The 25,541-nt window shown below is 40.1% G+C and overlaps 1 protein-coding gene across 6 annotated transcripts in view; it reads right to left on the bottom strand.

Annotated features, from left to right (window-relative positions):
* Positions 1 to 25,541, bottom strand: part of LOC127431689 (sickle tail protein homolog) — a 179,472-nt gene that overhangs the window by 128,205 nt on the left and 25,726 nt on the right. For 2 of the 6 annotated variants that reach the window (XM_051682212.1, XM_051682213.1), the window contains exon 1: positions 17,057 to 17,633. The exons of 1 other annotated variant lie outside the window; for it this stretch is intronic. In XM_051682212.1, coding sequence (XP_051538172.1) covers positions 17,057 to 17,360 — 304 coding nt within the window. In that variant the 5' untranslated portion in view covers positions 17,361 to 17,633. Of the gene's footprint in view, positions 1 to 17,056; positions 17,634 to 25,541 lie in introns of those variants that run through there. 3 more of the 6 variants (XM_051682207.1, XM_051682205.1, XM_051682206.1) reach the window with 3 other exon arrangements.

Below are 25,541 nucleotides of genomic sequence, written 5' to 3'. Positions count from 1 at the left end.
AATGCAGTTTATTTTTAAGCTTTCAAGGTTTAGTAATCGTGCAAGATCATTTTGCGATTTCAATTATAACTCAATCAATCGTGCAGCCTTAATGGATAGTATAGCAATAACAAAGTTTGCTGGTTTCAAAACTTTTGGATGGTTTTACCTCATCACTTTCTACTAAATGTCAAAGGAACATGCCTTTAGTAAATGTGAGTAATTACACCAGTGGCTACTTTGCTAGGACACCTGTGAGAACTTAATGGGAATTCACGTCATACATACACTAAAAAAGCATACACCGTTTGGTTAAATGTAATGGCAAAAATAGCTGAGAAATTTAAAAAGTGGAGACTTTAATCTAAAGAGCACATAATAATCAGACCAGATTAACTTTCACAGGAATTCCACCATTGTGTAACTTTAAAGGTGCACTCAGTAACTTTTGTCTTTGTGTTATCTTGGACTTACACTGACATCTAGTGGCTTGGATGCAGCATCATTTAAAATCAATAGTTTTCAGTTTCAGATGCCATTGTAGAAATTTTGTATTCACAGTCAGCCATGATTACTTTAATCAATGAGTGAAAGTGTCAAATAACAGGACGGTTACTGAGATTAAGTGAGTAGTATTCGGCTGGTCATGTGATTCTAACATGGCAGCCCCCAGGTGCGGACCCTCTCAATGTAGAATAAAACAGCTTTTATAAGGTTACTGATATGGCTGGAGTCTTCATTTTAATGTGGGTGGTCATGATTTCCTACATATTTTGCAAAATTACAATTCATATCTTTAGGAGTTAAACTTTTTTAATGAGAAAAAAAATTACCGAGTGCACCTTTAAATAATGTACCCAAGAGTGAGAGCTGGGAACCAAAGACTAAATTCCCATCCAAGAATACTCACAATAGAAGGAAGGAACAGTTTTAGTCTATTTCTGCCACTGCAGATCCCAGTGAAAACAAACATTAAAGGACTCCCAGAAATGTCCTTGACTCCTCACAAGTTGGTGCAGTGCATCCATCTTGGCTCTAGCTAGCATAGTTTGCAAATAAGCATCTGTTTCGCTCTGTATAGTGAAACTTTTCTGAAGCGACCGCTTTGCTGTGGTGAGGACGTGTGATTTCCCAACAAAGTCTCAAAGAGTTTCATTAACGTATTTATAATTCCAGTATCTGTACCCTTTCTTTTGTTGAAAGAGTCTTAACTAAGCACTTGCTTAGTTGGCTGTTGTGAGATAAACATCTTATAATAGCCCAAGATTGAATTATAATGTTTTAGTAATGATAAGAATTAAATTTCAAAACAATAAAACTGATAGGTTAAGCGGTTAAACCACAAAACAAAGTTGTCAAAACTAATTGGAACATGGTAGAGTCACTGCCAGTAATTACAGGGATAATTCACCCAAAAGCAAAAATTATGTCTCACCATTATTTATTTTTAAACATAAACAACTTTCTTCCATGGAACACAAAAGTAGTTATTTTGCAGCAAGTCCTGGTTGCACCTGTATGAACTTGAGGGAAACTGACTTAATACATCCACTAAAATGACCTTGACACCAGTTGATTAAAAGTTATTGCAAAAATGACTCAGAAAAGTTAAATTACTTCTGAGAAAAGGTCTAGAATGATCTCTTGTCAGATGCCACTTGTTTGATATTTTGTTATCTAATGCTATGACATTCAGACATGTTAAAGTGCCCAGGTCCTTTTTTGGGCCACTGTATCTATTAGTCTGGTTGTGTCTGTGCAAACTGCAAGTCTGCAGTCTTTATGAGTAACATGAGGCCCCAGGTCATGAATTCAGCTCTGAGGGACAGAAAAACAGCAGCAACAACCAAACCAGGTGCTGTTGAATAAAGGTCTTCTCCTCCACCTACTTCTTTTGCTATGTCTGACTCATACCACCCTAGAAATTTCAAGACTGTTGTGTCATTTAAACCCTCTAAAGCTTGCAAAAGCACATACCAACACAAACTGACTCAAATGTATATACTTGTGCAAACACACACAACTTGTTGGCTCTTGCCTAGTCAGTGACCTAATTCTGAAAAGTCTGTCTAAGGTGGGCAGTGTTGAGAAACCACAAGATCTATTAGCTTGAGGATCAATTTCTACTTGATCTAACCCATATAAATTACTTTTGTTGGTGTAAACTAATTTGTCAGGTTGATTAAGTCAGATTAAACAACATTTTTGACTTAATAACACCAGTTAATTTAAATGTTACTTTAGGTTTTACTTTAATTTAGGTTACTTCACAAAGCATTTTTTACAGTTGCTCTATCAAAGGTTGCTCTTTCAAAGCTCAGTAGACTTACTGGAGATCTCAGTTATGTTTCATTTAAGTATTAACTTTGTCTCAGATGTTTTTCCTAAAATTCCTTAGGAGAAATAAAGCAGACACTTATGAGACAGTAGTTATATACACTATTATAGCTCAGATAATTTGGTCTTGGAAGAATTTGATGAGAAATGTTCACATTGAAATCTCTCTTTAGCATCTTACCAAATATGAGCATAGTGAGAGAGATTGCTGAATTCTCTTCTGAAACTATAGTAGACACGTGAGATTACTGGGGCCATTTTATCGGGAGAAAAATCTGAGAGAGATGTAAGCAAAATCTCCTTTTGCTCTCTTTTGAATCTCATTTCTGTAGTTAATTGAGATATCAAAGAGATTTCATTGGTGATTTTTCTTTTCTATGGGAATGTTTCTCTCTCTCTCTCTCTCTCTCTCTCTTTCTGTCTAGCTCTATTTACAAGACGTTATTGAACTTCTAGTTGTTGCAGACTGTGTCCTGTAAGCCATTTTCTCACATCCGCAGTGGCGATTAAGCAGCCTATGAGCTCAGTGGAAAGGATTCTAGAAAAATTCATGAAGTAAGGAAAAGTGTCCAAGTCCTACTCCTCCTACTGACATCAGCCTTGCTTTTAGAGTGGAAGAATATCTCACAACACAGAATGATAAACCTTTCCTTTCATTCTCTGCCTCCGCTTTTCGATCATCCCTGCCAAACGGTGAACAATTACCAGATTCCATTTGCCATTAAGTTAAAGCACTCAGCCACTTTTCATTAGCTGAGCTGGTCGGTGACCTGTGGATCAACTTCTGGCCACATTAATTCTGTTTTGCACAAATAGAGCACGTCTGTCTGAAGGAATAATAGTCTGTTGGTCTGAGATTAATGGAGTGGCTTCCATGCACTGAAATATCTTAAAACAGTAAATAGGGTACACTATAGAAAATAGTGTCCCTCCACGTCTGGCTTTTTTCATTTGAAAAACAAAACAAAACAAGACAACACAAGACAAAAACAAAACAAAAATTCACATTTATTTTTTTATTTTTTTGTTTCCTGACATTTAAATGAAAAGTTATAGAAATAGTTCACCCCAAAATAAAAAATCCTGTCATCATTTTCCTTTAAAAACCCTGTCTTTATTATTGAACGGCTCTTTAAGAACTTGCTAGCACAGTGAGTTCTATTGGTGTGTTCAGTTTGGGCAATGCTGGATTAAGTGTGTCTCACTTTTTAATCTGTGATAATCAAAAAGGATTAAGAATAAATAAGCAGAGTTCATTAATCTAATCCCACTCATCACTCTCCTCATAGCACATCCACTGGCTTCATTCTCCATTTCAGTGAATTAGATCCTGCTCTTGATTTCCAGACTCATCCATGGCTGACATTTTGCTGAATAATCACGGGATTAATCTTTTTTAATCATTAAAAGAATAAATAACAAAACAGACTAATCTCACAGTAATCTTTTGCTGTTCTTACCGAAATGTGAAACACTTCCCCCAATGGCAAAAGCGGTAAGTGTTGTTGGGTACATGGGCATGTGTGAGCTCCATTTTCCAGGTGTAATGTCCACAGAGGGGCACCATTTATTAACTAAACCCCTCAACCCAAACCCCAAACCTAAACCTAACCATCATTGGAGAAATATATTTATGCTAGAGAGGAAAATTCAACCTCTGAATCAGACACTTTGCACCATGTTTGAAAGAAAGTTATACAGGTTTGGAAAGACATTAGTCATGTGAAATGATACATTTTTGGGAGAATTATCCCATGAAATGAAAGAGACTGAAATAGACCGAATGGTTCCATTGCATGTTGATTTGAATCCTGCAATCCAAAAATTCCAAATTAAATGTCAAATTGCATTATGGTGGTGTACTACATTAGCTACACCATAATCCCACTTTGAAATTTCATGCTTCTCATATAAGCAGAATGTAGATTGACATCTCAAACACAAATATCAGCGTGACCACTCACAGTCTGGAAATGGCAAAACTAAACAACAACAGAAGCTTGAACACAGATGCAACCAGTTCAAGATAAATTTAAGATAAAAAGGTCCACTGGGAGTGTCTCTTTCCTTTCTCTCTCTCTCTCTCTCTCTCTCTCTCTCCCACCCCCTTCTTTTCCCATAATCTCTGTCTGGCTTAACCATGAGTAAGCAAGACCACCCAGCCATGAAATGTACTGACTCTAATACAGTTCTTTGTCCCACTACACCTGCTTGTGATAAACTGTCAAAGAACACTAACAGTAGTTTAAACAAAAGAAAACCATTTTACCTACAGATAACCTGAAAACTGCTTTAAGACAAAGATAAACAAACCTTGCCTTTATCCCTTTATCTCTCAGACATAAAACAGGAAAATAAATACGACACTATCAACCCCCCACCCCCAGATGATTTTGTGAGGACATGTTTAGGTAGAAAACATTAGTATCAGATTGCAGGTGATTATGTTAGCCTTTGTGCTTGGACCTGCACAGTTCTTTAAAGATGAATGGAAAAGTATAGTGTTTGTTGTATATGCAGTATGTTTCAGTATAACTTACATACTGTGTTGTTACAAGAAGGTATGTGTAAGGCCCTTCAGGAAATGTAACTCTTCACTGGGAAGTTAGTTTCTAAGAATAAATGTTAAAATCTGCACAATGGCTGCATATTTAGAGACTTTTACTGACAAGTAAATACACACACATTATCTATCCAATTGGAAAATGTAATCTATCAGTCATTCACTTCCTTTCGGAGAGGCATTCATCCAACCATACATGGTATAGTCTCTGTTTGAACTCTAAGTCAAGTAAACATTAACTTTTAAATGGTTCATTTAAAGTAACTCTTAAAAAAAAAAAAAAAAAAAAAAAAAAAAACATTGCTGCTTTTACGCTGTTTAAAACTGGGCTGAACTCAAGTCAAGTCAGGTCAGCCTTTATTTATAGAGCACATTTAAAAACAACAGAAGTTGACACAAAGTGCTTTAAAAATCAATCAAAGAAATATACAGTGAAAGAATTATATACATAAAAAAAATATATAATAATAATAATAAATAAATAAATAAACAATTAAAAGTGCAACAAGTATTTACCTAATTTAACCTATTAAAAAGTTCTAATCAAATACTAAAGAATATAAAAATTTCAAAGAGGATTTAAAAATGGCTATTGAAGAAGCTGAACTCACATGGTAAGGGAGACTATTCCAGAGTTTAGGACCTACCACAGAGAAGGCACAACCCCCCTTAGATCTATAGCGACAACAAGGAACCCTCAAAAGAAGTTGATGAGAAGACCTGAGTGCTCTGGTGGGGGAGTAAGGGACGAGAAGATCACTGATGTATTTGGGCGCGAGACCAGATAGTGCCTTGTTAACATAAAGCAGAATTTTTAAATCAACACTGAATTTTACTGGAAGCCAGTGTAGAGACGCTAAAACAGGGGTAATGTGATCTCTCTTTCTTAACCCTTTCAAAAGTCTAGCTGCTGCATTTTGAACCAGCTGTAGGCGGGATAACGCAGTTTGAGGGAGGCCAATGTACAATGAGTTACAATAGTCTATCCTTGATGAAATTAGTGAGTGGATCACAATTTACAGGACTTTGCTGTAAAAAAAAATGTTTGACTTTAGAAATAGATCACAGGTGGAAAATGCTACCCTTGACAACAGCACTAATTTGCTTATTAAAAAGCAAATTTCTTAAGATTAATCTAAAATCACTCTAAGGCTTCTTACATGATCTTGTACATTCGACGACAGAAGACCTAACTGGGTGGCCAGGCCAGGTAAGGAGGACATGGAGGGACCTAAAATCAGAACTTCTGTTTTACTTTCGTTTAATTGTAAAAAATAGTTTGCCAGCCAATGTTTATTATCTTCGAAGCAATTTAGGATGTTATCAAATGAACACTTCTAAGCTCACTGGTAAGTAAAATTGGGAATCGTCAGCATAACAGTGATGGGATATGCTGTACTTCTGGAAAATAGAGTTCAGAGGAAGCATATACAAGGAAAATAATAAGGATCCTAAAATTGACTCTTGAGGGATGCCACATGATAAATGAGCCAATGTAGAAGAGAAGTTCCCTGTATTTACAGAAAACATCCTATCTTTTAGATAGGATGCAAACCACTGGAGGGCCATACCCTGGATGCCAACCCTACACTCGAGACGATTGAGAAGAATGTTATGGTCGATAGTGTCAAATGCGGCACTAAGATCTAATAAGACTAAGACAACATGTAAGCCTGAATCCATGTAGAGAAAAATATCATTAGTTACCTTGAGCAATGCAGATTCAGTGCTGTGCAAGTGTCTGAAGCCAGACTGACAAGTGTCTAAAATGTCAAATGTATTTAGATAGGAGTAAAGCTGTGAATAGACAACTCTCTCCAAGATCTTGGAAATAAAAGACAAATTTTTCTCTCCACAATTTGGCATGCCCAATTCCCAATGTGCTGTAGGTCCTTGTGGTGGCATAGTGACTTGCTACTCAGTTCTCAGTTGCCTCTGTGTCTGAGACAGTCAGTCCACACATCTTATCACATGGCTTGTTGAGTGTGTTACCGCAAAGACCTAGCGTGTATGGAGGCACACGCTATTCTCTGTGGCATCCACACACAACTCACCATGCCCACCACTGAGAGTGAGAACCACATTATAGTGACCATGAGGAGGTTAACCCAACGTGACTCTACCCACCCTAGCAATGGGGCCAATTGGTTGCTTAGGAAGCCTGACTGTAGTCACTCAGCATGCTCTGGATTTGAACTTGTGACTCCAGGTTTGTTAGTCAGTGTCTTTACTTGCTGAGCTACCCAGGCCCCCAATAAAAGGCAGTTTAGAGATTGGCCTATAATTATTGTGTATTGCCAGATCCAAAGAAGGCTTTTTTAACAAAGGATGTAGAATTGCATGCTTAAAACTGCTTGGAACAACTCCATTAGCTAAGGAGCTGTTTACTATCACTGTCACACTGGAACTAATAGTTGTAAAAAGGTCTTTAAAAAGACGCAGAGATAGAATATCCAGCTTGTAACTGGAACACTTCATCTTGGAGACTACATCTGCTAACTGTTCTGACGAAACTGGTTTAAAGTGAGTCAGAGAGCTGGATGGGGAAGGTAGTGGTTGATAAAATTGTGAAGGTACAATAGCACCTTTTATATGCTCGATTTTGTGAGTAAAAAAGTTACAAAATTTGTCACAGGTCTCTTGAGTAGCGTCCACAAAAGCATTTCTCATAGGATTTAAGACAGAATGGATAATTTTAAACAATACTTTTGGTTGATTTGAATTATCAGAGATTACTTTAGAGAAAAACTTATCTTTTGCTTCTTTCACTGCTCTCTGATAGTTTGTTAAAGACACCTTTAAGATGTCAAAAGAGACCTGAAGCTTGTCTCTTTTCCACTTGCGCTCCGCTTTTCTGCACTCTTGTCTGAGAGCGCGTATGACATCATTTAGCCAAGGCTATGAAACGCCCTTAATTCTACTTGGCTTGAGCAGAGCGACATTATCAAGAGTGAAAGTACAAGATTTATTGAAAGCTTCAACCAGTGATTCAGTATTGACTTTATCTGAGACATCATCAGTAAAATGCGATAAATAAAATTCTGAAAAAAGATTGGCAGTAGATGAGTGAATGGACCAGGAGTGACATAAAGACAGAGAAGTAGTAGTGAGAGGACAAGTAGAGACAGACTCAAACATTATTGAGTAATGGTCAGAGATGCCAATATCTAAGATCTATAAGTTAGATACAGAGATACCATAAGATAACACCAGATCTAATGTATGACCCATGTTGTGGGTAGGACCAGTGAGATGTTGAACAAAATGTAAAGATGAAGAGGGAGGGAGAGAAATTAATTTACCAGCGGTTTCGATATACAGCATACGTGGGTATTAAAATCCCTAAGAATCAGGAGTCTATCACTGCGTGACACCAGTCGAGAGAGAAAGTTGGAAAATTGTTCAATAAAGTCCCTATTAAATCTGGGAGGTCTGTACACAAGTGCACATAAGGCAGGACCCAGGGCATCAAACTTTAATAGTTGGACCTCAAAACTGGAATACATGTCCGTAGGTAGCATTCTACATTTAAAAGAGTTTCTAAAAACAGTGGCAACGCCACCTCCTCGCCCGGAAGTCCATGGAGAATTGAAAAAGTCACAGCCTGGCGGTGTTAGATCCCCCAGGGCTATTTGTTTGCTAGGATTCAGCCAGGTCTTGGTGATGAATAAACAGTCCAATGATTATGATATAAAAAAGTCTTTCAAATTAAAAGACTTGTTCGATATTGATCGTGCATTTATGAGGGCCATCTTAATGGTGGCGACATCTTCATGTTTTGCTGGAGTAAAAGATGTGTGTCTTAGCCTGCTGAGATGATCGAAAATGACCCCCCGCTTCAAATCCATTGCACCAGTTGGAGTGTGACGTCATGAAGACCAAATGGCCAGTATGTGGTGGTTATCAGAGGAGTCAGCCGGAAATCTGCCGGGATGTTAGCGTAACCCTCGATTGACATACCGGGGTTGGTGCACAATTCCAAGGGCAGTGCAATAGTTGTAAACTCCAGCTGACAGTAGGGCCGAAGAATTAAGATGCCGTAATTCCAGGGATGAGTAATATAAAACCATATCCAGTCCACTGGACATGGACGATGGGCAGGGAATCAGATGGCCCATTTGAGACAGCATACAATAGTCCCGGTGAAGGCGTTCAGTGAGTACAGCAGTTTGTTTACTCCGATGTAATCCAGGCAGACGAGAGGATGACATGGAGTTTAAAGTGAAGAGAGAATGGTTCGAGTTGGTCGGGTGAAGGTGTTGTATAGTTACCCCCCCCACCAAAAAAAGCCATTAAATAAAAGCAACTAAAAACATCAAAGACAAACCAGAGAGCAGCGGCAGACAGACACGCCAGCGTTCACTCAAACGGAAGTTCTGATTAAACTGATTAAAGGGATAATTCAATCAAAATGTCATCATGTATTCACATGTATGATGTTATTTTTTTTTGTGGAATACAAAAGGAGTTTGCTAGTCAAACATCCAGGCTGCTCATTTGCATACAATGAAAGTGAATGCGACTATGGTTGTCAAGCTCCAAAAAAAGTGCAAATCTTGCTTTCCACCATAACGATCAAATCTTGTTCACACTTTCACACGTTCAAACCTGGCACGTTGACGATACATGCAAGAGAGAAGATACGTTAACTAAATGTTTTAAATACACTGTGGACAACAACCGGTCTCATGACAAGTTGTAATAATAGTACGAAATGGCGAAAGAGTTTATTTCTTGATGACAAGTTGAAAAACTTGTTTATTGATTGGTTGGTCTCTATGGGAATAAAAGTCTAAACATTTCAGACAAGTTTACTTATGATTTTGCCATCTCCTAGAAATTATTACGAGATGTCATGACACTATGTTGGTAGAAAAAACATTTAAATACTGTTTATGTCACTACAGGTTTAAGCTTGCTTTATGTTGTTACCTTTATGGAGTACAAATCAGCATGGAAACACCTGGATTCCAGCTGTCCTTTTTACTGCCAGAATAGATGAAAAGAATGGAGTGTTCAATCACTATATGTGGAGGGCTGTGACTGGCAAGGGTCAGAAGACTGCTGAGTTGGCTAGATTTGAGTCCTACAACACAACTTTAGAGCAACTTTGAGGTGACACAAAGCTCTTCAAAAACAACCACACAGGATTAAAAACCACTGGGGCAGAATGTGATAAAGAGGCGCGTAATCACACACAAATGCATACACACACACACAAGCTGGTATTAATCTGCACCCCACTGTGCTGGAATGGGCGAACAATGTGATGAGAAACTTGTGTGCTTCTGTAAGGAATGCATTAAAAATCCACAAAATTAATCGTGAGGGGTACAAGAGCACTGCAGCTCATCTAATCCCACAAAATCAGTTAATTATTTTAAAAACATCAAACCTGCACCCAAACACTTTCAGCCTCAAACCATGCACGACAATGTGCATAATTCATACATCTAATACCTAAATACCTACATAACAGCAAACCAATGTGTCTGCTCAATATTTGCTTAAACATACGGAACAGTATGTATACTCAATACTTATAGCCATGCACACCCGTAGAATTGAGCAGAAAGCACCACAGAATTCCACAGAATTGGAACACCTGTCATTAACAATGCTCTATAGATTCCCTGCCTCTCATGTATTTATTTCTTAAATATTTTGGATAATTTTATTGTGCTTTCAGCCACCAATAAGAGTCTAGTGCTAGCAGCTCTGCTTAATATACTTGATGGTGTTTAAATTCATTATGCAGAATTCACAGCACAGAAAACACAAAAATGCAAATTACATCTGGGCCTGTTTATACCTTAAAGGTATAGTTTACTCAAATATAAACATTTTCTCATCATTTACTCACCCTTATGGCATCCCATTTGTATGACTTTCTTTCTTCTGAAGAATACAAATGAAGATTCTTAGGAAAATAACTCAGCTTTCCATAAGACTCCAGTGGTTAAATCTATATCTTCAGAAGCTATATGATAGGTGCGGGTGAGAAACAGATCAATATCTGTTGGGGGGTGGTTGTTCAGCAGAAGAAACAAAGTCATACACATCTGGCATGGCATGAGTGTGAGTAAATGATGAGAGAATTTTCATTTTTGGGTGAACTATTCCTTTAATATCTCAACCCAATTATCAACTTGTACACATACCTCACAACAAATATCATAGTTCAGTCAACAACTTACAGCAAACTAAAAGACTCAATGAAATAAAAAATTGGTATTTTTGTGGTATTTAGTCAATGTCAATTAGCTTTGAATCCATATAAATACAGAATATATATGATAGTATACTCCTACATTGACAACAAATTTTAATAAAAATTTAAATTCACATTTGGCAGATATACTGTATGTATTTAAAATGTTAAGTCTTTATCTTCTGGGAAAAACGCCCCACAAATCGTGCTGGTTACTTGCGTAACCTCCATTCCCTGATGGAGGGAATGAGACATTGTGTCGATGTAGTGACACTAGGGGTCACTCTTGGGAGCCCGAAACACCTCTGGTCTTTGATAAAAGGCCAGTGAAAATTGGCGAATGGTATTTGCATGCCCCTCCCCCGGACATACGGGTATAAAAGGAGCTGGAATGCAACCACTCATTCAGGTTTTATGCTGAGGAGCCGAGACAAGGTCCGGCCATTTCAGCGGGTAGTTCAGCGTTGTGGCAGGAGGGACACAACGTCTCATTCCCTCCATCAGGGAACGGAGGTTATGCAAGTAACCATGATGTTCCCTATCTGTCACTCACTCGACGTTGTGTCGATGTAGTGACACCAGGGGTCCCTATACAAAACGCCACAACTGGCTGAACTGTGTTACGTGAACTGGCGGTGTGTGACGAGCTGACCACTGTGTGCCTCGTAGCCAGCGCACCAGGCCAACACGTAACCTCTCTCAACATATTTATGAGTGTCGAACGGCCCTTTGGGGACAAGTTGACTACCCAAAAGATAGAGACAGGCTAAACCAGTCGTGGCCTCTTTTCCCCTTCTTTTTTTCCACTCCCTAAAAAAGAAGGGGGATTATCCGACTGGGCCGCCAGGTCTAGTCGGGGGTGTCCATCCCAAGGGGAGGACACCACGGAGACCACACCTCGCCTAAAGAGAGGGGGGATATTTAAGTGGAAAATTCATCACATGGTCTTGCCGACCATGTAGAGAGTCTCATGGTAGATCCTACCAAACGGGTGAGGAATTACTACAAACATGGAGACTGTGGCAGAGGGGGCTCTGCCCAAAGAAGATGCAGTTTGCCAACAGGGAAACAAATTAGCGGAAGATATACATCGCATATACAGGGAACCGCCACATGCGGAGCACCTACCCTAGAACAGAGCTCTTAGTTAGCACGTGTACTGGGCCGGCAGTGAGTCTCTCCGAAAACTTGACTGCCACAGGGCTCGGAGGAATTCAACCAGGGAACATAGTTCGTGAACACTACTAGGAATTAATGGCGCACGTCTTCAGCTCAGAGGAGGTGAAAGGCGCTATGTGCAAGCAATACACCCAGCCGGCTATCCCGGGATTATCTGCTTGTATTGCGTGCCACTACCTGGGACGAAACCGGTTCCACCTGGAGGTTGTAGAACCTTGCAAAGGTGTTGGGTGTTGCCCAGCCTGCTGCTCTGCAAATGTCTGTTAGAGAGGCACCACTGGCCAGGGCCCAAGAGGCTGCTACACCCCTGGTAGAATGGGCTCGTAGCCCTACCGTGGGCGACACGTCCTGGGCGTGATATGCCATAGCTATGGCGTCAATGAGCCAGTGGGCAATCCTCTGCTTGGAGACAGCGCTTCCTTTCCGCTGTGCACCAAAGCAGACAAACAGCTGCTCAGAGATCCTAAAGCTCTGTGTGCAATCCAAATACATGCGTAAAGCGCGCACCGGACACAGCAACGACAGAGCTAGGTCTGCCTCCTCCTGGGGCAGCGCTCGCAGGTTCACCACCTGGTCACTAAAAGGGGTCATGCGAACCTTGGGCACATAGCCCGGTCGGGGTCTCAGGTCCCATGAGGGAACGAGGTGCGGTCTGGAGGGATTCAGCCTCCTGGCGCCTCTCAGGAACCTGATGATCAGGTCGTGCTTCCCTAAGGACTTACCGTCCACTGTGTCATGGTGTGCTGCTATAGCAGCAACGTACACCTTCAAGGTGGAAGGGGACAGCCGCCCTTCCAACCTCTCCTGCAGGAAGGAAAACACCGATCCGACTGCGCATCTCTGGGGTCTTCTCGTTGGGAAGAACACCACTTAGCGAACAGACGCCACTTAAAGGCATACAGGTGCCTCATAGAGGGGGCCCTAGCCTGAGTGATCATGTCTACCACCGCTTAGGTCTTCCACGTCCCGTACAGGGGCCAAACATGGAGATTCCGGAGGACTGGTCGCGGGTGCCAGATGGTGCCCCGTCCCTGAGAAAGAAGGTCCTTCCTCAGGGGAATTCGCCGGGGGGGGCTGTCGCGAGGAGCGTGAGGTCCAAGAACCACGTCTGGGTGGGCCAGTAGGGTGCTACCAGGACAACCTGCTCCTCGTCCTCCCTGACCTTGCACAGAGTCTGTGCAAATAGGCTCACTGGGGGAAACGCATATTTGCGTAGGCCAGGAGGCCAGTTGTGTGCCAGCACATCTATGCTGAGGGGTGCCTCGGTCAGGGTGTACAAGAGCGGGCAGTGGGAGGATTCTTGGGAGGTGAACAGGTCTACCTGTGCCTGTCCGAATCGACTCCAAATCAGCTGGACCACCTGAGGGTGGAGTCTCCACACTCCCCTGAGGGTAACCTGCCGTGACAGCATGTCCGCTGTAGTGTTGAGGTCGCCTGGGATGTGAGTGGCTCACAGCAACTTAAAGTGCTGCTGACTCCAGAGGAGGAGACGATCGGTGAGTTGTGACATACAACGAGTTGCCGTGTTGTCTGTCCGAACTAACACGTGCTTGCCCTGGATCAACGGCCGGAACCTCCGCAGGGCAAGCAGAATTGCCAACAACTCGAGGCAGTTGATGTGCCAACGCAGTCGCAGGCCCGTCCATTAGCTGGCGGTTGCGTGCCCGCTGCAAACAGCGCCCCAGCCTGTTTTGGAGGCATCTGTTGTGACAACAACGCACCTGGAGACCTGCTCTATGGGAACACCTGCCCGTAGAAATGAGAGGTCGGTCCAAGTGCTGAAAAGACGGTGACAGACTGGCGTGATGACCACGCGATGTGTCCCGCGGCGCCATGCCTATCTCGGGACTCAAGTCTGAAGCCAGTGCTGAAGCGGTCTCATATGCATCAACCCGAGCGGGGTGGCCACCGCTGAGGATGCCATATGCCCCAGGAGCCTCTGAAAGAGTTTCAGTGGAACTGCTGTTTTCTGTTTGAACGCCTTCAAACAGGCCAGCACCGACTGTGCATGCTCGTTCATGAGGCGCGCTGTCAAAGAGACTGAGTCCAACTCCAAACCGATGAAAGAGATGCTCTGAACCGGGAGGAGCTTGCTCTTTTCCCAGTTGACCCGAAGCCCTAATCGGCTGAGGTGCGAGAGCACCAAGTCCCTGTGTGCACACAACATGTCCCGAGAGTGAGCTAGGATTAGCCAATCGTCGAGATAGTTGAGAATGCGAATGCCCACTTTGCCCACCCTTAATGGGGCAAGGGCTGCCTCTGCAACCTTCGTGAAGACACGAGGGGACAAGGACAGGCCGAAAGGGAGGACCTTGTACTGATACGCCCGACCCTCGAATGCAAACCGCAGGAAGGGTCTGTGTCGAGGTAGAATCGAGATGTGAAAGTACGCATCCTTCAGGTCTACCGCCGCGAACCAATTTTGATGCCGGACGCTCGCCAGAATGCGTTTTTGCGTCAGCATCTTGAACGGGAGTCTGGGTAAAGCCCGGTTCAGTACTCGCAGGTCCAAGATTGGCCGCAACCCACCGCCTTTTTTTGGTACGATGAAGTAGGGGCTGTAAAACCCCTTCTTCATCTTGGCCGGAGGGACAGGTTCTATCACACCCTTCCGTAGGAGGGTAGCGATCTCTGCACGCAAGGTAGCAGCGTTTTTGTCCTTCACCAAGATGAAGTGGATACCGCTGAACCTGGGCGGACGCCTGGCGAACTGAATCACATAGCCGAGTCGGATGGTCCGGACCAGCCATCGCGATGGATTGGAAAGCGCAAGCCATGCATCCAAGTTCCACGCAAGGGAGACCAAAGGGACAATGTCGTCAGACGTACCGGCAGGTGGGACCTTGCAGCGGGGCGGAGCTCGAGGTGCCACACCATGTCGTGGCCGTGCTAAGTCTAGGGACATCGAAGCACTTACCTGACTCCTTGTGACCACCCCCAGAACAGCCTGGGATGGGGGAGGAAGAGGCCTGTCCTCATAACCCGTGGAGACTGTCACATCAGGGGCGGATGTGTGCCACAGCTGGGCACGCAGGGGCGGGGAGGCCGCCGCTGGAGCGCCAATCCTGCAAGGAAAAACCCGTGGACGGTGGTCGTGATGACGACCGTGCACACTGGGTATGTGTACCAGGGAAGGAGGAAACCGCTCTTTTGCTGAACTGTTGGGTACCGCAGCCACTTGGGCATGCAGTGAAATCAAATAAAATGGCAACAAAAGATTCTCCACCCGGCCCTCCACCGGGGGATGGAGTGGTCTTATTACCAGCTCCAATGCAGTGGGTTTCGTCGACCCTGGGTCGCCCGTCTCAGGGGCGCTTTGACAAACTTTGTGGGTTCTTAGTGGCTGGCCATGAGATGGGTGGCGTCTGCTTCCTGCAGTGGGCTCCACACCGGGGCCGGCCAGCCTGAGAGATGGGGGCAGCAAGTGGTGCTAGCCGCGCTGGCCTCAAACCCGTAGGTAGAAGGACCGAGGCGGGAAGTAAGACAGCGATCGTGACTGTCTGAAGTTGAGAGGTAATGACCACAACCAGGAATAACACACAATCGGAAAGTCAGCTTTAAAAAGACGTTCCGTGTGTGCCGCTGTTTTAGAGAAATATACTCTTTCAGAAAAATATACTCTCTTTTTTCTGCCGAAGCGCCCAGGGGCATTCTCTGCAGTGCATCAGTGCAGAGGAGGGAGAAGCCGCTGAGGTGAATAAACAGTCGTGAGAATTCAGCTCAATGAGCATGACCGTTCGGCTCCGAAGAGAAAATCTGAATGAGTGGTTGCATACCAGCTCCTTTTATACCCGTATGTCCGGGGGAGTGGCATGCAAATACCACTCGCCAATTTTCATTGGCCTTTTATCAAAGACCAGAGGTGTTTCGGGCTCCCAAGAGTGACCCCTAGTGTCACTACATCGACACAACGTCGAGTGAGTGACAGATAGGGAACTGAAGACTCACATTTTTGTCCAATTCTCTAGAATGAGAATTCCTCTCCTTAATAACACCTGCAAGTCGCAAATCATGATTTGTGACTGAGTTTAAAACATAAACTAAAGCCTATTTTACCCAAACTTCCAATTTCAATAGCATTTACTTCAGCACAGGAAAGAAAATTGCACTCTTCATGCCATTTCATGGGGACTTAAATGCAGTGTACCCAATTCTTACACAGTCAAAACTTCCATTTTGTCAGACAAACCTCTATTTTAAAAGTTGACTGAACTATTTAAAGTTAAAAGTTGCCACCAAAATAAATCTAGCTCCAATCATTTCAATTTCTAAAAATCAAAACTAATGGTCAGCTAAACCGAAAAAAGTGCAAGTTTAATTAACATTGATCTACATGTAAAAGCCATTAATAACTTTGAATATGTTGAATGCTCATTGGACGTACAGTACAATCCAACTTTAATTGTTAAGTTGGTACAACTAATATACCTGAAGTTGAGTAAACTCAAAATACTTTGAAGCTGGTTTCTTTCTTTCTTTTTAAGTTAACTCAACTATTTATATTTTACAGTGCAGAGCACTGACATTACTAATTTCAAAACAAAACAATTTAACTAATGGCTACTATCAAAATGAAGACTAAATCAAAACACAATCAAAACTAAAAACAGATCTTGAGTAGGAAAATAATTGTTGATCACAGACTAAACAACCAACTACTTCCAAAACCGTGACACCTAAAAACAGTTACCAAAGTTTCCAAACAATGACCAGGATCCAGATTTGAGAAGTTCAGTATGTGTGTGTGTGTGAGTATCCACCTCTGATAATTTCCTAATCATACTTACTCTGCAGTGTGACTTGTTGCTGGGTTACAGTTCCTGTGGATGCTTTAGGTGGACTGATTCTGCTCCTGGGTTGGGCCACCTTGTCTTCTTCTTTTAAATTTGTGTTTTGCGGTTTTTGTGAGTGTGTCGTCCCATTCACAGGAGGCCTTTGACCAGCTAAATTGCTCTCACTTCCAGTTCGCATCATCTTCTCACTAATGCCAACTATTCTGGATCGCCCGGCAGGTGTATTGTGACGGGGTGAGGGAAGTTTGGAGCTCGGACCAGCCGAGGATGGACGAGCAAGACGTGACGGTTTAGACATAGCAACAAAATGTTCTCATATGTGGAAAGAAGCTTATAAAAATGTGCAGGTGGAAATGAGCAGAAATGTTGATGTCCTACAATCTGATTGGACTCCACCTGAAGATAATCACTCACTTGTAATGGCTGCATAGTATTTCAATTCCACCATCCAATCGAATCATACCATTCCAAAAAGTTTGCATCTGGTTCAAGTCTCTTCTTCTGTGGAATATCCAGAATTGTGTGTATCTATTCCATTCATGTGAATCCACTTAAATTACTTTTTCAATCACTTACTTGAAACAGCCGTAACTGCCATCTGGTATTCTATGTGTGCTTTTCGGTCAAAATTGGTCAAAAAATGCAACATTTTCAGTCTGTTCTTCTGTGGAATATCTAGCACTGATTGTGTCCCTCAATTCCTCAGGTGGCCAAATCTTTTCTGGAATTCTGAAGTATTCCAAGGAGAATGAATTGCAGCTCTGACTGCTCAGCCGTTTCTTTCTCTCTGTCTGTCTCACTCTTCCTCCTCCTTGCTCATCTGTCTTCCTCCCTCTCTCTCTCTTTCTGTCTTTTCTCACCAAACGAGTCCAGACGAGTGCAGGTAGACAAAAGAGACAGAGGGAGAGACAGAGGAGGAATGAGGGGGGAAGGGGATAATCACCACCTTTCCAAACGATGCCTTCGAAGTGTGTGTGTGAGATTATGCCTCATGTTGAGTGACTGGAGGACAAACGTAGATAAGCAGTCTGTTTCTATGTGTCAGCGCATTCCAACACACACTGTCTCAATTGCTGTCTCTCGATTCTCCCCTCCTAAACTCGAACACTCTTTCTCTTTCTTTTGATCGCTCTATCTCCTCTCTCTCATCTTCTCTTGCTCCTCTCTGCTTGTGCTGTTGTAGCGCTGCTTGGAATGGATAAGCAGAAAAAGTCTCAGCAAGAAGGGATAAAAAAGCTAGTAGAGAATAAAATGGAGGAGAAAAGGTAAATAAATCCAGATCCCTCGTTTCTGTTGCTGCCACAGTTGTGTATATGAATCCACATGAGCAACTCTGAGTCTCTCTCTCTCTCTCTCTTTCTCTACTCTGAAGCTCTTCTAGTCTCCAATTTAACATGCTGTATGACCGTCGGTGCAGCACAAAATTACACACACATACACATGCGTGCTGGGGTATTTCTGGAGAATTACAAAGCGGCAAAAAGGAAAGCGGGATTACGCAAACATCGCTACTTGAGCTCTGTAGTGTGTGTTTGTGTATCAAAAGCTTGGCGTGCTGAAAGCATTACTTTGTAATAAAAAAACTGGAGATAAGTTGCTTGATGCTTGTCAAACATATATACTTCAACAAAATTATTACAACTCAGTATCAAAACAGAGAGTAACACACTCGCTTTCCATTCATAAAAACTTTAAAATAAGGTTGTAGAGTAGTTAACTGTATTAGTTAACATGAACTAACGATTTACTACACTTTTACAGCATTTATTATTATTGGTCAATGTTAATTTCTACATACTAATACATCTTTAAAATTAAAAGTTGTATAAGTTAACATTAGTTAATGCATTATGAAATAACATGAACTAACTATGAACAACTGTTATATTAACATTAACCAACATTAATAAATGCTTTAAAAATCATTGTTAATTTTTAGTTCATGCAATGTTATGTATTTACTAATGTTAACAAATAGAACCTCATTGTAAAGTGTAACCAATAGATATTTTCCTGTAACAAACACAATAATTTTCTTGTTTCATAAAATCTAATTGCATAATTAACCTTGTAAGAAAATTACATTTTCACTCATTCTCTTTCCATCACTCAAATTCACTGGAAGTCCCTTTGCACTTTCAAAATTAGAATATTCTGGAATACAATAAAGTATTTCAAGAAAAACTTTAGTAGAATTTTAGCCAGGGTATTCAAAGTACAAATAGAACAACTATCTGAATATATCAGAATCTATAAATCTAACAATTTACCAGTAAGAACACACAACACATATTTGGGGTATAGGTCAAAAAGGTTAGTGGATAACGGTTTTGAATGAATAACCTACAAACCCAAAAGCCTACAACCCTCTCCACTGCACAAGACAGCCGCCATGTGATTCCATTTCAGAGAAAAGCCCCAGATCAAACAAGCCAGTGATGGGATATTTGGATGTCATACCCACAGACTTACTATACTCACAATGGTAGATTTGGCCACTGCAACACAATCCATGAAACAGCTATGGGTAAAATACACAGGCATGTGTACACTCACATTTATACATGAGATTCAAATGTACAACATTTCATCACAGGATTAAACCCCCACCACTCTCGTTTGACATGGCTTCAAACCATTCAGCCATCTGGACAAAGCATACATCAATCATTTTAACATGGTGAAGTGATTATATCTGTGATATGAGGGTGTTGGTAAAGTGAGGAGTGACCTATTTATGGAGGGAAAAACATATATACTGTGCGTAATGTAACTTTTTTGCAAAGTAGTTTAGCATCTATCAAAACAAGTTCATAAGTATAAATCACACCATCTCCACTAAACATACAGACTTTCAATAATGGTGTGATGTGGAGAGTGGAAAATGTAATCTAATGAGTTGTTTGGCCCATTTACATTTGAATGATAGGAAGTTTGCGGTCCACTACCAGTCTACGTCCATAGCCAAGACAACTAAACATTAATACAATAGAGCGCAACTGTACCCGCCCACTTTTTCAACCACATCGGTTCCGGAAGTATTTTTCCCATTCATTTTTCCCATTGACTTTTTAAAAAATCCTTCATAAAAGAGTTGTAAAGCATGAACCAAACCAACCAGCTCCAAGGTGAATCACAACATTACACACTTTGATTTGAAACAATACATTATTTGAAAATCGGATAAAAAGACAAAGTTACAACACTGTGTACTTACCATCTTTCACGAGGGCACAAACTACAATCCCATGAAACATTGCGAATGATGTAATCGGATAAAAACTGATGGAAATATATAAAACTATTGATTTAAGGTTGTTGATTATACATATAGCAACAATATATTTTATGTATTTATACATACAAATAAATAAGTAGTTTGAGGGTGAAGGAAGACCGACACATCATGAAAGTGGGCGGTCCATTCCAGGCTTTTTTCGCAGGTTTGCTTGGCCGTAGTTCTCTGATTGGTGGATTGTTCACAGCTGTACCATGGGTAATGTAGTTGTTCACCAGGAATTCCACTATTAAATGCCATTTTTAAACAGTGAAGTTGAAATAATGCTGACTGATGGCTTCATCAGAAGCATATACCATGGATTAACAACTTCGGAGATCACAGTAGGTCTGTGTTTAGGTCCGGGTCTAATTTTGCGCTCTATTAACTCTGAATAGAAACAATCATTACAAACTGTATCAGAAACTTTAAGACCACCTAATGGAGCTTTTTCTACCTGATCTAACCCTTACAATTAGTTTTGCTAGAGTAACCAAATGAAGTCAGGTTTATTTGGACATATTAAATAATATTTTTGACTTGAATCAAACCAGTTAATTTAAATGTTACCACAAGAAACACATTTTCTTAGGTAAAACAAATTTTTTCAGTGTAAAAAGAAAAGAGTATTGTTACTGTTAGTTCATGTTAATTAATGCATTAACTAATATTAACACACACACACACACACACACATATATGTATATATGTATATATATATATATATATATATATATATATATATATATATAAAACCTATGTATACTTACAACACGTATCCTTATTGTAAAGTGTTACCAGAAAAGGGTTTAATTGTCTTAGATGGATTATAACATGTCATACTGCAGGATGCTGCTTTCATGGCTTGAAATGTCGTGTCAACTACCCAAACACAAAATTACACACATACTGTATGCATATTCATGTCCATGCAGACTGCAAAAGTGGAGTTGGGTACAAAGACTGACTTTTGACCTACGTTTCTTCCACGTTAAAACCTAATGACCTTTGACCATGCTATACACAAAACAGATGTGCCCATTTTTAAGAGTTTAGACCAGTATACCATATAGTCCTGTTTTAATATGAGCATACATATACATGGTTTGCATGTGATATGCATGTGACATGTGCACCTCATTCAGTGTGTGTGTGTTTGTGTGTCTCAGGCTAAATCAAAAGCCCTCTAATAACACACTAGGAGCCTATATGTATTTGACTGTCTGCAGACTCCACCCTGCATGTATTCCATTCCTTTGCTGTAGCTCAATGTAAGCGATATTTAGCCTCCTAAATAATATATGAACTATGAGACTGCTTCATTTTAAAGGATTTTCCATCCATTTTACCCCAAAACTTTATCCCAGTACCTGCTTCTGCTAATGGGTTCTATATAACGTGTGTGTATGTGTGTACAAATGAGGCTGTAGTAGGTTTTGTGGGTGGATCTGAGGAATTTTGATTATTAAACAGAGGTAACCCCCACCTGACATATTCAACCTCAGTGTCCTTAGTTACTAAATAATCCAGTGCAAACAGAGTCTGTGTATCAGGTAAAACATCTTAAGAGTTTCCGAGAAGCACACAGACACATCATTATATACACTGAGCGTCTCATACCTGCTTATCAGCTGAATCATTACCGTCGCGACATGAAAAGGGTATGTGTGTGTGTCTATTTTTTATGCCCCCAGGGGCCAGTTTTTCAAACACATTTAGATTTCACAAGCCAAATCTGATTTCCCCACAAGACATGAACACACACACACTGTTCCTCAAGTGTTTCCTGTTAGTCGGGTTGATGTAATCATAAAAACACAGACTAATATGAGATGTCTCATCACATAAGTGAAAAGTCAGGAGGGGCTTCTGGGTCAATAGGGCAGTAATATTCCAACCTGTTTGCTAACTCAAAATAAATACTTGCATACACTAAACATTACAATACATTTAAACATATAATTTACAAACTATGATCCTAAAACAGAAAATTCACACACAACACATACACTTCACACCTCCTCAAATCAGCACCTTGTTTCCTCACAGCTACACACCATTCTTCCTCCAGGCCTGTTATGACTATCAGACTCTTAGCTCTTTCATTAACACCACCACAGGTTTCTGTGACAGTAGACGAGCTCACCTGAGTTAAACAAAAACGACAATCTCAACATCTCTGCACTTACGTAAAGTAAAGTGCCTAAGGCAGCTGTAACACCTATAACAGTTGGCCTGCCAGAGGGAATAAAAGGGGATAACTCTCACTCCTGTAGTCACAATCACACTCTTCAGCTAACTAGCTAGAGGAAATGAAGTTTTGAGCTTGCCTGAGATAACCTTCAGTCAAATGCCTCATTAAGGTTATAACCAGCAGGCAATTATACATTCTCCAGCAATTATACTTCCTCCAGTAGATAATCTGGAGGAAGTGAATAATTACAGAACTGAAAAACATCCAAACAACCTTAGCAATAAAGACATAACATAAAAACAAGTGCTGATCTGAATCATTTAAAGATGCAATAAGTAATCGCTGTTTATGTTTTTCTGGCTGATATGAGTGGTCTTTGACATTTTACTGATACCTAAAAAGTTATGGTCTTAAAAAGTTACTTTGTGCACCATTGATTTAGGATATCATAATGAAATAGAGCTTTCTACTTCTTTTAAAAAGTGCATTATTTATTTTGCTAATTTGGCCTATTTATTTTGCTGTGCTAATCAAGCATGATTATTAGTTGCATTTTATTATTTACATTTAGCATAGTGTTTCCTGCTGTCTATAACCCTATCAGAACAGACCTGCGATCTGTTTTTGTGTCACAGCCTACTAGTTGAGAAACACTGCTTTAAGGGAACAGTCGTGTCTTGCACACTGAAATCACTGTACCAAAATATAAGTTTAAACCAGCAGTATAAACTAAAAGGAAATGTATTCATCTTGCTTTTCAATAATAACTCCATAAACTTGACATTAAAAACACTAATAAAATTACACCATAAAGAAATTATAAAACCAGTCTTATATCTAAACTGCCAAAGTAATTTTTAAAACAAGCATCGTTGTATTGAAGGAAGCTGCCAAAATAAAATAAAATAAAATAAAATAACATTAATATTAAAATAATAATACAACCAAACATAATACAAAAAGAATCATTTAGAGTTAGAGCTGACAGAAAAGTAGAAAAAATACAGAAAAGTCAACGTGGCTGAAGAGGTTGTTATTTTAGAAAGAGGTAAGTGACTTTCCTGAGATTCCTTACAACTGTGTTTCTAGGGCCCCCATGTGGCCTGACACTCCAACTCCATATACTGTAGATAGACTTGCCTATTAGCACTTTAACAAATGTTGCTCTGGATTTTATAATTTCACATACTGTATGCATGTTTATCTTCAAACTAAGAAAAGTCAATTTGGGATGTGTTTAGAATTTGATCCAGTACAAATAATGAGTTATTCCTGCTGTTGTAGATGAACAGATTAAAGAATCTTCCATGGTCTGTCACAACAACAATAAATATTTGACTGTCTTGAATTTCATCCCAGTTTTGTCTTTACATTGGAATGCATGGCAGAGACACAGTACACACTTTTTGTTTTTCTATCATGAAAAAGTCTTTGATATAACTTCAAAAGTTATGTTAACATTAGGTAATGCAGGATGAACTATATATATATATATATATAAGAATTGGTTGCTTGTTGATGGTGTAATGTAAATGGTGTTCAAAAAGTCTTTTAAGTACAAAATATACATAACATATCACACGTAAATATATACATATATATATATATATATATATATATATATATATATATATATATATATATATATATATATATATATATACATATATATATATATATATATATATATATATATACAGTATATATACTATTGGTTGCTTGTTGATAATGAAAGGTAAAGGGTGTTCCATAATCCTTTAGCATGAAACCGTATAAACATCAAACGCAACTGGAACATGAATTTCACTGAGCTAAAAAAAAAAAACATCAAACGCAGAGAGGGGACTCTCAGGCAAAACCTGACACAAACACTCCACTGTGCAAAAGTTCAATCACCATCATTCTTGATTACATTTAACAGTTCACAATCATTTACTTTATTTATTTTTTAATATTGCTGTGAGAATTACAATTATAAAAGAACCCAAATTGTTCATTTTAAGGCCTATTTTCTCTGTTTTCCAAAAATCTTATTTTCAGTTGTTAATTCTTAGCATTACTAAGATCAATGAGTTGTAAGGTAGCAAAACTATAAGAGTAATGGTGAAGGGACTCCTGAAGAGGATGTAAATAAGATACAGTGACAGAAGCCTTGGGCCTATTGATTTTAGCTCAGCCCTCTTTGCCAGGCTAATACAGATCTGAGAGATGAGCACAGAACCGTTACAGAGCCGCTAAACAAACCCAGATAAGGATAAAAAGGACTTCTCCAAGCAGAAAAAAAGTCTAAATCTCAGTCAAGGCTCCAATCAATTCAGGCAGTTGTGCCACTTTTATATTCATATGAAGATCAATGGTTCTAAAGCCAAACCTAACACTGCAGTCTCTGAAAAGAGATCGTACCTCATTTATGATAAACATCATGCAATTGGTATTGCATTAAGCATCAACAGAAAGATTCACTTCAGAAGTGGCTGACAAGTGAATGAAAAATAAAGATATCATGGTGAGAAGATAAAGTTTGTCAGTTAGAATCTCCAATAGAAGCTGATTTATTTAAATTGGTGAATGTAATAACTGTGCTTTTATTTTTGAGCATGAAATCAAGCACTCTTGTGAAAGACTAATTATGCTGCTTTTTTCAGAGATGTACAGAGAGTTTGTAGAGAAATAGTTTGCGAAGTAAATACCGTATCTGCAAGAGCTGAAATGTACATTCAGCTGTTCAGTGGCATATAGCTTATCACTGTATAGCATATCCAGACTACTGAATATCAGCATAAAGTCTGGTCCACGTTGCAGCCAGACTGATCACATTGTGAATTCAGCTACAGGCAGGGGCACCGTTGGGATTTCTGGGGGTTCCTGACAACTTTTAAATTAAGATATACCCATCTTATCGCAATACATAACAGAATTATTTTCATAGCTTTAACATTATTATTATTAATAAAAGTAAACATAAGCATGATTGCACATTCAAAAAAAGAAAAACGACATTAAAAAAA

The sequence above is a fragment of the Myxocyprinus asiaticus genome, chromosome 41 (genome assembly GCF_019703515.2).
Source record: "Myxocyprinus asiaticus isolate MX2 ecotype Aquarium Trade chromosome 41, UBuf_Myxa_2, whole genome shotgun sequence".
NCBI classification, from domain to species: domain Eukaryota; kingdom Metazoa; phylum Chordata; class Actinopteri; order Cypriniformes; family Catostomidae; genus Myxocyprinus; species Myxocyprinus asiaticus.
The sequence above is the reverse complement of the archived record's forward strand: the minus strand, read 5'-3'. Positions and strand labels throughout refer to the sequence as shown.